At 25.2% G+C, this 15383-nt stretch overlaps 1 protein-coding gene across 1 annotated transcript; it reads right to left on the reverse strand.

Moving 5' to 3' along the window:
- Window positions 1-439: 439 nt before the first annotated feature.
- On the reverse strand, window positions 440-5322 carry LOC145840808 (ciliary-associated calcium-binding coiled-coil protein 1-like). The gene is made up of 7 exons (XM_082948142.1): window positions 5131-5322; window positions 3285-3454; window positions 2928-3050; window positions 2554-2657; window positions 1482-1580; window positions 1145-1270; window positions 440-705 (listed from the first exon to the last, which is right to left on the reverse strand). Exons 1-7 carry the CDS (start codon window positions 5256-5258, stop codon window positions 532-534), a joined length of 924 nt encoding a protein of 307 aa, XP_082804268.1. The 5' UTR covers window positions 5259-5322; the 3' UTR covers window positions 440-531.
- Window positions 5323-15383: the final 10061 nt, after the last annotated feature.

The following is a 15383-nucleotide window of genomic DNA, read 5'->3' on the forward strand; positions in this document are numbered from 1 at the left end:
CGATATAGTAATTGAGTTTGGGAAACCCTGATTTAGAGTTATTAAACTATGACAACTCCGTTATAGTTAATACACATTAATTTACAAAAACATTATTTTTTGGAAGTTTATTAAATTCTAGCCAAAACTAAAAGTAAGAGTTATAAAAACAGTACACAGAATAAAATTTCTAACTGGTAAAGTACATACTTAAATGGCAGCTTGTTTAAAATAAAAGTTTTTTTAAAATTAAAACCAAGAAAAACATAAATATAAAAGTCTAATTTATGGTAACTGTACACTAAGATCAAACTATTTTTTAATTATATAAGAATTATTTAAGAAAAATATTAAAAATAAACAAAGTACTCTAAAAAACAAATAAAAGTATTTTTTCAACATTTTTACTTCAAGTTTTTTTTAAATAAAAACTTTTTATATAAAAAACTTTAAACATCTGCAAAAAAACTTTGAAAATACAAACTGTAAACCAGATATATGTTTCAAAATAGCATTCTCAAGTTAACAAACGTTGATTTTATTTTCAAAGTATCATAAAGGTTTGTCGTTATTAATCTTTTCTAGAAGTAAAACTTCTTTGTGCCTTATCTTTTCACTCATTTTCTTCTTTTGGGGCAAAATAACACCTTTTGTGAATTTTAGTATCGCTCTTCTGAGCTCCTCGTACGTTATTCCTTTCACGCTTTTGTGATCCGTGTCTTTTATCTGTTTCGATTGATGTATTCGAAAATAAGTAACTATTTTCTAAAGAAGGTTATAAATTTAGGCAATTTTTCAAAAATGATTAGAAGTATCTGTAAAAACTGCAATAACTGTATCTACACTGAACACATCAAAAAAATATATTACTTATAAAGTAGAAATAACCTAAAATTAGAAAAAAATCGAATTCAAACTACGTCCGAAGATATTTATTTGTTTTTCAACTAATTAAATTTTGAAAGACGAATAGTTTTTATCACTGTATTTTGTGTTTTATACATGTTGATCTTAGTTAAAATATTTTTTTATACTTAAAGTAGTAGCTAGGATTACTTTATGTTAACATTATAACCTTATATTCAAAAACATTAAAAATAAACCTGCAAATAAAGACCTACGACTAGGTCTCATTTACTATTTAGACTCTACATCAACGAACTACCTGTTTCGCAACTGCTTCAACAAACTCGTCTTCGGGTGAAATTATTTCCTCTTCCGAGTCTTCAACGTTGAAATCGGGAGACTCCTCAATGGTTGAAGGCGACTCTTCGGCTTCGGAGTTGATGTCCTTGAAAAAGTATAATCGTTTCAAAATTTACCTTCTAGGTTTTAAAGAAAATTCTGAAGAAAATGCTTACCTCGTACTAGATTTAACTTTGTTAATTTGTTCTTAAAGTTAAAATAGTTGTAACAACAAAAATGTACATAACAAGTAAAGCCACGCTTTAGATGAAAAAAAGTTGTTATTAAATGTTTAACAAAAAATATTTACAACTTACCTCCTCTCTGTGAAGGTACTTTTCATAGGCGTCAAGTGGGACGGCTTCACTCAATGGCAGCGGGAACAGAATGTTGGGTGTGCAGTGCAAAACTTCAAGCTACAATAATGAGAATTTTATTGAACAGTTAAAACTTTTCGGAATTTACTCCAATATAAGTTAGATAGCAATTTAATTTTTGATTTTTCATTAGATTTTTACAATTATATTTTTTTAACAAAAAGAATATGTTAATTAATTTACAACTGTTTGGAGTTTTATGAAAGCAGAAAAGATTAACTTGTCTCAAACCTCAAAAACCATGATAAGTTAAATTAAAACAAAAAAAAAACATCTGACAAAAGTAAAAATCTAGTAAAGACTTAGAAAACTCTAACCTAATAAACAATCGTATATACTTTGTATAAAACTAAAAGTAACATTTTAGCAAACAAAAAGTTGATTTAATAGAATCTTATGACTAAATAAGTTACATAAAATTTCTTAATGGTAATATCAAACTAAAACTTAAAGATATGCTTACAATAAACAAGACATAAGTCTAGTACATAGCCAAAATTTTTAAACTGTTTCGTTGTTTACAACAACTTTGAATCAAAAGATATAACACCTATGATCTAGTTTACTAATTTTATTTTTATAAATCAAACTGTTAATAATGAAAAGTTGAAATTTTAAAAATAAACAACATTTTTTCTTTCGCATAAATAAGAGTTGATAAATAAAGTTGATATAAAACTTGGTTTTTAATTTAAATTTTAACTTTGTTGTCAGTTTATAGTCTTTAAAAAAACGAGTACTTATTATTAAAAAATACTTTAACTTATTACTTGTTCAGTTAAACTAATAGTTTACAATCCATATACATTTTATTCAATCATATAAATGCAAAACTTGCTAAATAACTTTTTTTTCAGCATTAAGCTAAAAGTTTTTTTTTTCTTGTTTACATTTGCTTAAGATAATACATGTTTTATCTTACGAGTGAACTTTTAAACAAAATCATGCTAATCTCAAAATAAAAATCTAAGTTAATTAAAAATTTTAAACAAAAAGTTATATTGAAACGAACTTTTCTTCCTATTATAAACTCATCCTGTTCCCACTGCAGTGCATGCTCGTAAAGCGAATAATTTACAAGCAGAGTGCGGGTCAGGTACAAGAAAATCATTTTTCCTGTTTTTAAACAAAAAAATTGTTCAGTGCGAGCAACTTTAGTAAAATTTCAAAGTTTTTTTAAATTTGCTATGGCATCGTGGTTACAGTTTGTTTTTGTTTTTGAAATGCTGTGAAGTTGCTAAAAGATAAATTTCTTATAAACAACATTAATTTACTTTTTATAGAAAAAATGTGTTTTATGCACATGTTGAAGTAGAAAATGTTTATATTAGAAAGAAAAAATAATGCAGATTATCTGTGTTTTAATTAAATTTATAACCAACAAACCTTGTTGTGCATTTATAAAGTACAATGGGTAAGGAGTAATTTCAACAGTGGACATGTCTTGTCCTAGACCAGCCAGGCAATGCTTAATGTACATTATCGTTTCTATTTTTTTAAGTTTCTGGTCTGTCATAAAGCATTTAAAACAATATTCCGTATTTTTAACTTTTTACCAACTTCTGTCAACCAAGAAAAATAAATAAGTTAAGAAAATAAGAAAAAAAAAATCAAAATACAAAACTTTAATAAAATCTACAATCTGAAACCAAGAGTTTTGAAAAACCAAGAGTTTAGTTAAAACTTATTTTAATTTTCCAAAAAAAAAGCCTTTGTATTTTTTACGTTTGCGAAGCACTTAACCTCTTATATTAGTCAGTATGTTATCCATCATAGTCATGAACCCGCTCAGAGCCTTGTTGCTCCACTTTTTAGTGCTTGCCCAGTGAAAGCAGTTCAGGTAGTAGTCCAGCACGCACGCTTCTTTTAGATTGAGGTCGTAGTCTCTGAAACCTAAAATCTCAGCCATCCTTCTACAATTAATGTGACGGGTTTATAAAAAACTTACAGGCTTAAATAAAATAGTTTTATAGACTTATTTTCAGTTTAAAGCTAGTACATTTTTCTAAAGTTAAATTTTTATCAAGTTCAAGTACATAAATGAGTTTTTTTTATAACTAAAACTTTTTTTTTTGTATAATATAAAAAGTAGTACCAATGATAAACTAATTTTATATAAAAAGTATGATCAAAAATTTTGTTGAACTTGGAAAGAATTACGTGTGTGTGAACTTTTAGCTGTAGTTTAAAAAGCTATCCAAATAGTATTTAAGTTTATTCGTAACTAACTCATTTGGAAATTTAGAACTTAATTTCGAATTAATCAATAAACTTTTTAGCTTAGTTTAGCTTTGTTATTTAAACCTACAGTTTTTATACTTAATTCAAAATAAAGATATAATAAGATAATTTTTTTTTGTGCTAAACATGGAATACTTTCATTAGTTTTCATGTATGGAAAATACTTTACATATCTATAGAATACTATGGAATTAAAAAGTTCTCTATGCAATGTATGATATAGGTTTTGTTTTTATAAGAAATATTTAAATCAAATTAAACCGTTCTTATAACAACGAGTTGTTTTTATCATATTTCAATTGGTTAATCTGTTTTGAATAATAACCATAGGGTTTTCACTTTGAAAAAACAATTTGTAAAAAAGTTTACTAAATCGAAAACCGTATTAAGAAAAAGTAAAACAAAAAGTAAAATTTAGTAGATTGTTCATGTTCGTCATTATATTATTTTTTAATTAGATCCAAGTGTTCTTAAACAGTTTTAATATTTTTTTGTTTAACATAATTTAATTTAAAAACATATTGCCAATCAGAGGTCTAGCACACATTTCTAGCAAAAGTTAAGAAGTATTTTTTACGGTGAACAAGGGTAATATATAGTTGTTGAAGCATTGCTAGTTTAAGTTTAAAAAATAAAATATAAGTGCAACTAATTTCTAATGGGTTACATGAAAAAATAGTCTCTATTATTTTTGCTCTTTATTAATTTGTACTATAAAAAAGCATTAAATACAATGCAGTTAAAGTAATCTCAAAGTTAAGATAAACAAACTTTTACAAAGTTGTTACAGTCCTTTTATAAAAAAAGAGTTATGTTGATACTCACTTCTAAAGTTTTCTTTTTTTAATTGAATGTATAAAGTTATTAAAGTTTTACCTAATTAGTTATTATACATAACTTAATTTTTGTCTAATGAAGTTAATGTTAAAAAAACTTTGTTTGTGTAAAGTTATAACTAAAAAACTGGCACTTTTTAAATATACAATAGATCTCGTATAAAAGAAATTATTTTTAAAAACCAAAAAGAAAAATTCTTCTTTTGTATTTGAAAACAGTACCAAAATCCAAAATATAATTTTCCATAGTTTTAACTTCATTAAAAATAATAACTAGTTAAATGCATAAAAGTTTTTTTGTATAGTCGAAAAACAATGAGTGAATCTAAAATTTTTATGAATATAATAAAGTACCTTTTTTCATGAAATTTACATTTGTTGTAAAATTGATCCAAATAATTCAACATAGAAAAAAGTTTTATTAGAAATATACTTTTATAACAACCACTTATTATAAAGGAGTCCACAATTTAGCTTAACACGACAACTTCGAAAAAAAGAAGGTTACTAACTTTTCAAGCGTTTCCTCATCTTTACTTTCAAGTAGTGCATCGATTTGCAGAGAATTCATGAAAACAAAAGCAAAAGATCCTTCTGGCTCGAGACTGTCATCTACAGCAACACTGAATGACTGCTGCATGGTCAAAATTAGTACAGCGTAAGTAAAAACAAAAAACTAAATTGTTTAAACTAAAGAGAACACATATTCTAAAGAAATACATAACAAGTTATTGATAAAAATTTGGACGAAAAGTCCAAAAACAAAATTTGTTTAGTTTTTATACTATTATTTTACAAACTAAAGCACAGTTATCTATAAATTTAGCTTTGACTTTATGTTTAGTTTTACCCCTTAGTAGTTTATAAAAAATAATTTCACAACCAAAACTTTTCAGTTTTAATCAAAGGTTATTGTTATATAAAACATCCTGATAAGTAAAAAAAAAATACATAACAATCATAATAAATAATAAATTATAATAGAGTAAAAAATACATAAATTTATAATCTATTTTAAAGATGAAATAGTTTCTTAATTAATAAAAACTATTATGAAGTTTTTACAAACTTTGTATCTTTTTTAAGCAAGTATTTAGAATTTTACCTAGTATATATAATATTTATTAAATAAATAAAAACTATTATGAAGTTTTTACAAACTTTGTATCTTTTTTAAGCAAGTATTTAGAATTTTACCTAGTATATATAATATTTATTAAATAAATAAAAACTATTATGAAGTTTTTACAAACTTTGTATCTTTTTTAAGCAAGTATTTAGAATTTTACCTAGTATATATAATATTTATTTATAGGTAATAACTGTATTTTTATGTTATTTTAATTTATAAGCTTTCATATAAATACAACAGTTTTGTATTATCTTGATAAAAAAAACACAGCTGGCAAGACTTTTTACATAGAGTAAGAAAAAAAAATCTTCTATTTATTAGTATGGGAAAAAAAATACTGTGGTTACATTTCAAAACTATAGATATTAAAGTTTGTTTTAATATCACTAACTTTAAAAATATTTATAGATTTATAAAAAAACTGTGTTAAAATAAAGCTAAAAAGCAGTTCTATTAAATATACACATAAGAGAGTATTTTTTCTGTAGTTCTAATAACATAACAAAAATAAGTTATTATTTAACTGACAACTTAGAAGTAAATATTCTAATTTTACTTAATTTTATAAAACCTAATGCGATAAGTTAATTATAGTATTATTGATAGGTTTATATACTAATATATATTACATATATTAGAAATGAAAAGTGTGAACGCTCACAACCATGGTCAATGGATTGGTGTGGAGAAAGACCTTTCGGTCATCGAGATTCATAGATTATTATAATATTATCAATTTTTTTTAAGTTATACTTATATACCAAAGTATAATAACTTAAAATACAAATTGAAACTGTAAAATTTAGCTACTTGTTTAATACTTTTGCATAAACAAAGAACAAATATTAAAAAGGTTATTAATCTTTAAAGTATCTCCATTATTCTTTCGAAAGTTTATATTTATAAATTAAAGATTCATAACTTATATAAACTGAAAACAAGATAGTTGATAATAAATACTAAGAATGAGTGGTTGTCATAGAATCGATGCTTACTGATGCGTCCAAAAAGTGCGAAACTGCTAAAAGATTAATAAATAAAGATATGGAATTTTTAAATTTTTATATTATAATTTAGAAAAGAAAAAGTAATAATCAGTTTCTAACCTGAAATCCTTTTGAACTTCTACTCTTTTTGTTTAACTACAAAAATCATTCTTTAAGAAACAACAAGCTCACAACAAAAAAAAAAAAATATTAAAATAAAGTTATTGTTTAAAATTTTTTGTTGGTATAAAATCATTTACCAAAAGAAACTATTAGTATAAAAACGTGATAAAAAACGGTATGAAACAGAAATGAATTTTATATTTTGGCATTAAAATGTTACCATTAAAATGTTTTTTAATATATTTTCAATTGAATGCTTAATAAACTTTCAAAAAATGCTCTTAAAAAACAAATATGTTTAAAAAACAAATAAGAAAGCCTTTAATTTCAAAATTGCCATAAACAAAAAAAAAAACGACATGACACTCTTACTTTTCGTATACTGAGATTGCTCCCTTTACTTTGAGTCGAGTTGCTTAAGTGAGATACTGATGTACGGGGCTTAGTGCTTTTAAATAGTCTTATATCCATAATTTGGGCTTTTAACTTTTATATATTGAAAAAAAGAAAAATCTTTAATAAATGTTTTAAAACTTTTGAGAACCATAAAAATGTCATAGCAACACATAAGTGATTGTTATTTAAAGTTACGAAGTTAAAAGCAAATGTTTACGAAAAACCACCCGTTATTTTTTAGAAATTAAAGCTCAGTTCAGCTTTCCTTTCATAAACTATTATCTTAAATTGCAACGTATTCAAATTTTAAAGATTCGTTCGACATAATTTGATTATTAGATAATTGAATACTTTATTATGTCTTAAGAAACTTAAACATCTAAAGTTTAAATTTAAGGTTTTCAAATACTCGCGACTTTTTAGTTTTTAGTGGGTAAAAAGATGACAACTGGTTTATATTTAGAAATATTTTTAACACTTTAAGCTTTAACACTGTTTTTCTTCGTCAGACAACTTTAGATTTTAAACTTTTTTAAAAGTTAACCTTTATACAAGCGTACTTATTACAGCATAGTGTACTTAAAATTTTTCATTGTATACAAAAGTACCAAAATAAAAGTACTTTTAAGACGTAATTGTATTTTATCTTTTACTTAAGACATTTTAAAAAGTTTATTACAATTTTTAGATCTTTTTAGACTACAAAAAATAAATAAACCATATTAGCAGTTACAAATACTTAAAGAAGAACATGCATCTAAACTAATATCTGAAAAAACTTTTAATGACAAATTATGCAGGTACTTTTAGAAAGTTTAACAATTTCTTTTAATTCATTATTACTTTTACTAAATGTTTGTGTTAAGTATTTACCTTTTCTCTTTTTGTAGTACTAGGTGATCTAATTATTTCTTTTTTTGTAGTACTAAGTGATCTAATTATTTCTTTTTTTGTAGTACTAGGTGATCTAATTATTTCTTTTTTTGTAGTACTAGGTGATCTAATTACTTCTCTTTTTGTAGTACTAGGTGGTTCAAGTAAATCTTTTTTAATGTTACTAGATGATTTAAGTAAAGTAGGCATCCTTTAAAGTATTAGTAATACAGTTTACAATAGTAATTGATTTAAGAATTATAAACAAATTCTAAAGAGATCAAGTTTTCTGTTATTGTTGCATCATAAAGTATAGTCTACTGCAAGCATTTTCGTTTAGTTTTCTTTTCTTTCATTTCTTTTAATTGATTGTTTTAGGATTAACGATTTAAATGTTTAGTTAGATGATAAAAAAACTTTGTGTAGCAGCTCGTAATTTTTTTTTAAAGCATGTGGTGTACGACTCGATAACCGAAAGATTCCTTTGTACACCAGGTCCTTAGACCAAGCTTTTAAAAGCGCTTTTTTTATCGTTCAGTAAACAATATAGCAAGATTTTCTAGTTTTTTATTAAAAAAGCTACCATTTCTATATGAAAAAAAAAACACTTAATAAATTTAGATATAACTTAACTACTTTAGTTGGGAACTGGTTATTTTTTCACGGAGCGTCACTTTTGCACGAAGCGTCACAAATGCAAAAGCTTTAACTGTTTTATTTGAAAACTTTCATATTAAAAAATTGTTTTAAATAAAACGTCGTGTTTAAATAAATAAAAAACAGTTTGTTAACTTGTTTTAAAAATGGACTTTTTTCATTAAACTTAGATTATTTCGTTTAAAAGTTATGCTCCGTGCATTTCAGACACCTACACACTTTAGTTAATGTCCTGTCCTGGACAAGAAGTTAAAAGGTATCCAAGTGGTGTGCGACTTGGTACCAAAAGGTTCTACGTGCACCAGGTCCCAGGGCCAAATATTTTGAGCCTATTTTTTTATTATTCAATAAACGATATATCAAAAATATTATATGTTAATAAACTAGGTTTGTACGTAAAATGAACTACGAACAAATAAATAAGTCTGAAACATTTATGGAATCATTTTAATATTATATTTAATGAAAAATAAATATTTGTATTTAAACAATAGAGCATAGTTATTAATTTATTACATAGTATACAAGTTTTAGTTATTATTTTAATAAATTATTTGTAACAAGCAACTTAACTAAGTACATGGTTTAAGATTAGAACCAAACAGTTTGTTTTGTTTTAAATTTTAATTAGTTTAGTTTTAAGCTATATACAAACAACTTGCTTATACATAAAACTTTAACTACTTAGAAAACTGTTTTTGTAAAGCTGTTTAGTTTCTATCAATTAAGAGTTTAAAATAATTATTTTTTTGATTTTTATATAAAAACTTTTTACATATATAAACCCAAGTACTTGTGAAAAACTAATATCACAATGGATGATTTTGGTACTAAAACAATAATCCATTCTTCTGGCGTCTGTAGTTTACCATATAACTCGGTTAGAGTTAGTTATTAGATTGTTTTTGTTTTAGAATTTATAAATAAGTTGCAAACCTCCATTGTATTAAAAGCTCGAAGTGTTTTATTTGCCAATGAAATTCTTTGCATCTTTTTTTCTGCTGTTATAACATTCACGACAGAAGATATAACGTCCATCTTTTAAGATTTTGAATATGTTATTTTTTTTGTATTAAACATTAAAAAAAAATTGTAACTACGTCACTTTTATTGAAAATTATCAAAAAATACCTTAATTTTAAAGATTTTAGTCCAGATTGATTTTAGTCCAGATTGATGTTACTATAGAAAGAATCGGCAAACTACGGCCCATTATTATTTTGTAATTAAGAATTTTATGACTTAGCTTTAAAAATATAATTTGACGTTAGACTGTTTTGCGTAACTTATTCAAAATACATGATTAGACTATATATAGTCAGTCTATACGTCAAATAGTACCTTTTTTATACATAAAAAGTGTCTGTGATACAATGCTTATTCACTTATCCGGACACATTAGGCAAGAGTTTTCTGTAAACATATCCGGATAACCAAAATTCCGGATAAATACAAAAAATATTTTTTTTTATATAATAATATAACTGCTGCATATAATGCAATGCATAATAAAAGTGTTATGGTAAAAACAAATACATAGTAATTGTGAGTAATATATAATAAAATGATTAGTAATAAAAGCTAAATTTTAAGTTGAATAATTTATTATTTTAAGGTAGAAAAACATCCGACTTATTAACCATCTTCGACAATATACGTTTTATGAGGGTAAAGCAAGTAAAATTCATCATTTGTAATTCCACCTGCCCTAACTATTAATTATTAAGAAAAAAAAAATTGTTTAAGAGAAAATTAAATTAAACTTATCTTTAAAAACAAAAAATAATGTAAACCAATCTCTCTAAATGAAACTTTTTAAACAAAGAAAAAAAACAGACATAAAGAAAAACGAAAAACTAGTTAGTTTTTAATGCTTGGTGCTACTCGTTATTTTTTTTTGGAACTCTTGTCAATTTCTAAAACTTGGTATGTTAGGTGTGTCAAACTTATATAACTTTTAAAAATGTATATATAGTCATGCACTTCATCTTAAACAAAAAATGTTTGAATTAATAACTTTTGTAATATTGTTTGAATTAAAAATTAAACATAAAATAAATGTTATACATTTATTTTCTAAAAATTTTATTTCTCTAAATGTTAGTGCTTAATACTGAAAATTTTTGAATTTTCTTCTGACCGAAACTGTCCGGATAAGTGAGCGTCCGGATAAGTGAAGTCCGGATAAGTGAATAAGCACCGTACTAAAACTAAGTTTCTAGAGCAATCCCTGGCATTTAAACGATTGAACCTAGTGCAATTAAAAAACATTATTTAATTAAAACATATATATGCTAAAACATGTGTGGTTTAGAAGTAGGTAATGACTGTTCCATGATTTTTTACAAAAAAGAATTTACACAAAAAAGCGGCGTGTAAATATCTTGTTTTTTAAATCCCGCGCGGTCATTACTTATAAAAAGCCGGTAAAGTTTTACATACATAGATACCACTTGCCTTTGCAGGCTGTAAGCTTAACATAGTTTTAAAAAGTTATATTTGATGTTTTTGTTGTAAAAAGTGTGATGTCTACAAAGCAAGAGAGGTCATTATGTTTTTGTTTAAATTATAAAAACATTCTAAAATTAACAGATCAATTTAAATTTGGGTAAAATTGTGAAAAAGCGTTCATAATAAATGAACATTTGATTTTGATATTCTTAAGTTGTTTTACTACAATTCTGTGGCAATACTTTTTTTCGTAAAAAACCTTAAAAAGTTTAACCAAAAGCTGTGATATGTCTTTAGGTTACAGAATCAAAAATGTTTTTACACTTTATACGTTTTTTGACAACAGTATAGTTTTAGTTAAAAAAATGTTTTTTTTTGTTATAGTTTATTGAACGGCAAAAAAAAAAACGCTCAAAATATTTTGTTCTTGGACCCGTTGTACAAAGAACTTTTCGGTTATCGAGTTGCACACCACACGGATAACTTTTACCGTCTTGTCCAAGACTAAGCAGCGTTTGTGTGCACGGCACACTTGAGAATTAAAGTTAAAGTTGGTGCATACTAAAATACAGAAAGCTATCAAGTAATTGTCATCAACAAATGATTACTTTTATAAAAATTAAAGTTTACATCGAAGAACACTATGTTTACAACGATATTATTTTTAATGAAATACTAGTTATTGTTTTTTTCTCAATAGAAAATTCTTGAAAAGTTTGGAATTTAAAGTAGTTTTTGTTTATATTTTCACAAATTATACCTAATTTTATAACTTGTTTTTAGTGTAAAAAAAGATATAACATAAACTAATTTTAGACTCCTAAAACTGTTTTTTACTGTATTTTTTACAAAAATATTATTTAATTAGTTTTATTTAGAAAAAACCTAAACTTAACAATACCTAAAGGCGTAAAGTTTAATATTGAAAATAGAGTTTAATTTCATATATCCTTTCTCAAATGTTCACAAATTCAGATAAATTCTGCACAGCGTATAACTAAAAAAAAAATTCTTTGTACACTAGATTTTTATACAAGTATTTATGAACTTAAAATAATTTATTATGGTTGGGATGATTCTTTTAGTACATAGCTCTGTACCGATGGTGTGGGAACTCTTAAAAATAATCTATTTAAAACGGGAATCATAGGTAATGAATATTTTATGATTTTAGGGCGTGGGAATATTTTTAAAAATAATGCATTTTGATAAGCTTTCCCACAATAAAATTATTTGTTTGAGAGAACTAATGCGTTTTTTAATGCATATATAAGCAGTTTCGGCAGAGCATTATTATAATTATTATTATAATTATTATAATTATAACTACTTATTATAATTGTATTATAATTTGTGTTTAAATGTAGTTCTAGTATAGAGTGATGTAATTGTATCTTTGTGTTGTTTAGTTTATGTAAATAAAATATAAGTGTTGTTTTGATTGTTGTACTAATCTACTTTACTAATCCCTATTACCCCCCACAATAAAATCTGTGTAACGTGATAGCTCTACAATATTCTTTTGTAAAGCAAATATTTAGTTGATCGGACTTTTCAGTGAAAATTCTTCCCGTAACGCCTTATAAACAAACTAACTAGAAATTTAAACAAAAATCCAAAAAATATATATTAAAATGACTATATATATTGTTTATAGAACGATAAAAAATGCGCTAAAAAAGTTTGGTCTAACGACCTGGTGTACAAAGGAACCTTTCGGTTATCGAGTCGTACACCACATGCTTATAAAATTTCTTACGAGCTATTAGATTTAATTTTTTATCGTTTAAATATTTAAACCTTTAGTAATAAAACAATCAGTTAAACGAAATGAAGAAAAAAAATATTAAACGAAAATTAACTGAATTTTGTGTATAAAAATGTACTTTAAAACTTGAATACTTGTCTAAGTCTAAAATTGTAATATTACAAGGCAAAACATATTTAAAACATCAGGGTTTCCCAAATTCATTTACTAAATCGCCTCTTTTCAGAAATTTGAAAAAAAATTGCCCCCAGAATTTTATAAAGTAATTTTTCTCTCGAGTACGCACTTTTTAGCCAAAAAATTTGTGTCCGAAATGTAATTTAATCTGGTACTTCTTATGCACGCACTTTTGGTCTGTGTTCAAAGAAATTCACAGGGCTTGATAAAATAATTTATAGTTATTTTCTTATAATCCCAAAGTGTATTAAAATACTTAATTATTGAAAAGCCTTATGTGTTCTGTAATCAATTCTGTTTAAATATGAATTGTTTTGAAACTAATAAACCCTTAGGTTAGTGGTGGACAACTTTTGTAGTCAGCAAGTCATATTTACTAAAAAATCCTTTCTAGTTTTAACTTGAATAATAAACAATGAACTTTACCGCAAGATCAACAACAACAGCATCCGAGACAATCCTACGACCGGTTTCGTCCTTATTAGGACTCATCAGGCAGGAATACCCGCTTGTTTAAGATCACAATAGCGGTTTCTCGCGACTATTCCTGCCTGATGAGTCCTAATAAGGACGAAACCGGTCGTAGGATTGTCTCGGATGCTGTTGTTGTTGATCTTGCGGTAAAGTTCATTGTTTATTATCGATGGCATAAAACATCTCAACATTGTTGATGATGGCCGAAATAAATATTGGCTAGTTTTAACTTGCTAAAAAAATGTACTTGCGGGCTGCGTTACTAAAAAATAAACAAATAAGAAAATTAAAAAACTCGAGCAAAGTTGTAATAAATTGTGATCTAGGAAGTACTATTGTGAACTAAAATCCAAATTGAAAGCGTTTTCCAAATTTTAAGTATCAAAAAACTTTTTTTTTTGTTTTGTACAAGTAATTTTCAAGTTATTTAGCAGGCCGAAGTTTGTTTGGATCTGGACCGTACGTTACCCATATAAAATCTTAATTGAAACCTGACAGCATAATAATGTCTCATATAACGAATTTCGAACATTTAGAAGTTAAAGCTAAGTAACTTACTTAAGCCGCACAATATACTTAAATTATTTTATAAATAGGCATATTTTAAAATTACTATACCAAAGATTAAAAAAACTACAAAAAAATGAACAGTTTATTTTACACATTATGGAATAAACATAAAAACATAACTGCTGATCTAGTTTGGGGAAGATTGACCGACTGGTCGATTATCTCACACGAAAACTGGTTACATCAATAGCTTCTATTAATACAGTAACATTGTTACTAATACTAATTACTAATATTTTACTAATACGTAGTGGTGTACGACTTGATAACCGAAAGGTTCCTTTGTACACCAGGTCCTTAGACCAAACTTTTTGAGCGCTTTTTTTATCGTTTAATAAACACAATATTAATTTCAATGCTCAGAGATATTGTAAGCAAGTAAGTGGTAAAGACAAAATTTATTTTAAAACTTTTTTAACTATATGTTTCGTAGTAGAATATCATTAAATAGTGTTTTATTTTAGATATCCTTTAAAATAAAAAACTTTAATTCTAACAACATTTTTTTCTTTATTTAAATTGAAAATCAAAAATTAAAGAATTTACAGTTTATTCTGAGAATTTTCCTTTTAATTAAGTTAAAATTTTGTTTTGTAACTGTAGCAGTCTTTTTGATGGCTTATTTAATTCTGTTCAGAAATGAATTTTTAATCTAGCTATCAGCCTATAATTATTTAACAGAGGAAAATAATGAAAAATTAAAAGCTAGGAAAAATCATTAAAATAAACAACACATTTTAACTGTCCAAATATTTTGAATTAAGATAAAACAAAAAAAATTGTACTAATAGTTTGAATATCCTTAATACATTATTTTTTTAACAATAATAATTCAGCTTAGAAAAAAAAATTTAAAATTTTTTAAGTGAAAAACTTAAAGTCAGTTCAAAGATTTATACTCTTTCAAAACCAAAATAATCTATTATGAAATAAAATCTTTAATGGTTATCAAGATTTTTTTATTTATACAGATTAAAGAAGTAATAACAAAAATCTGTCAAATAAATATCGTTCAAACAAATATATAATTACTATCCTATAAAAATTTTTTGTGTAATGTAAAACGACAAATGTAACCTACAAAATTAACCAGGTCAAAACAAAATTATTATTAACTTTAAAATATAAACCACTTAATAAATACAGTAGACTTCCGCT

Source organism: Thalia democratica, chromosome 7 (assembly GCF_965202585.1).
Source record: "Thalia democratica chromosome 7, ktThaDemo2.hap1.1, whole genome shotgun sequence".
NCBI classification, from domain to species: domain Eukaryota; kingdom Metazoa; phylum Chordata; class Thaliacea; order Salpida; family Salpidae; genus Thalia; species Thalia democratica.

Excerpts from the sequence above, each read along its gene's own strand:
- LOC145840808 (XM_082948142.1), bottom strand. The coding sequence starts at position 5,258 with ATGCAGCAGTCATTCAGTGTTGCTGTAGATGACAGTCTCGAGCCAGAA. Across the intron at positions 2,658-2,927 it reads CTTTATAAATGCACAACAAG|GAAAAATGATTTTCTTGTAC; the intron begins GTTTGTTGGTTA and ends GTTTAAAAACAG. Across the intron at positions 1,581-2,553 it reads AGTTTATAATAGGAAGAAAA|CTTGAAGTTTTGCACTGCAC; the intron begins GTTCGTTTCAAT and ends TCATTATTGTAG.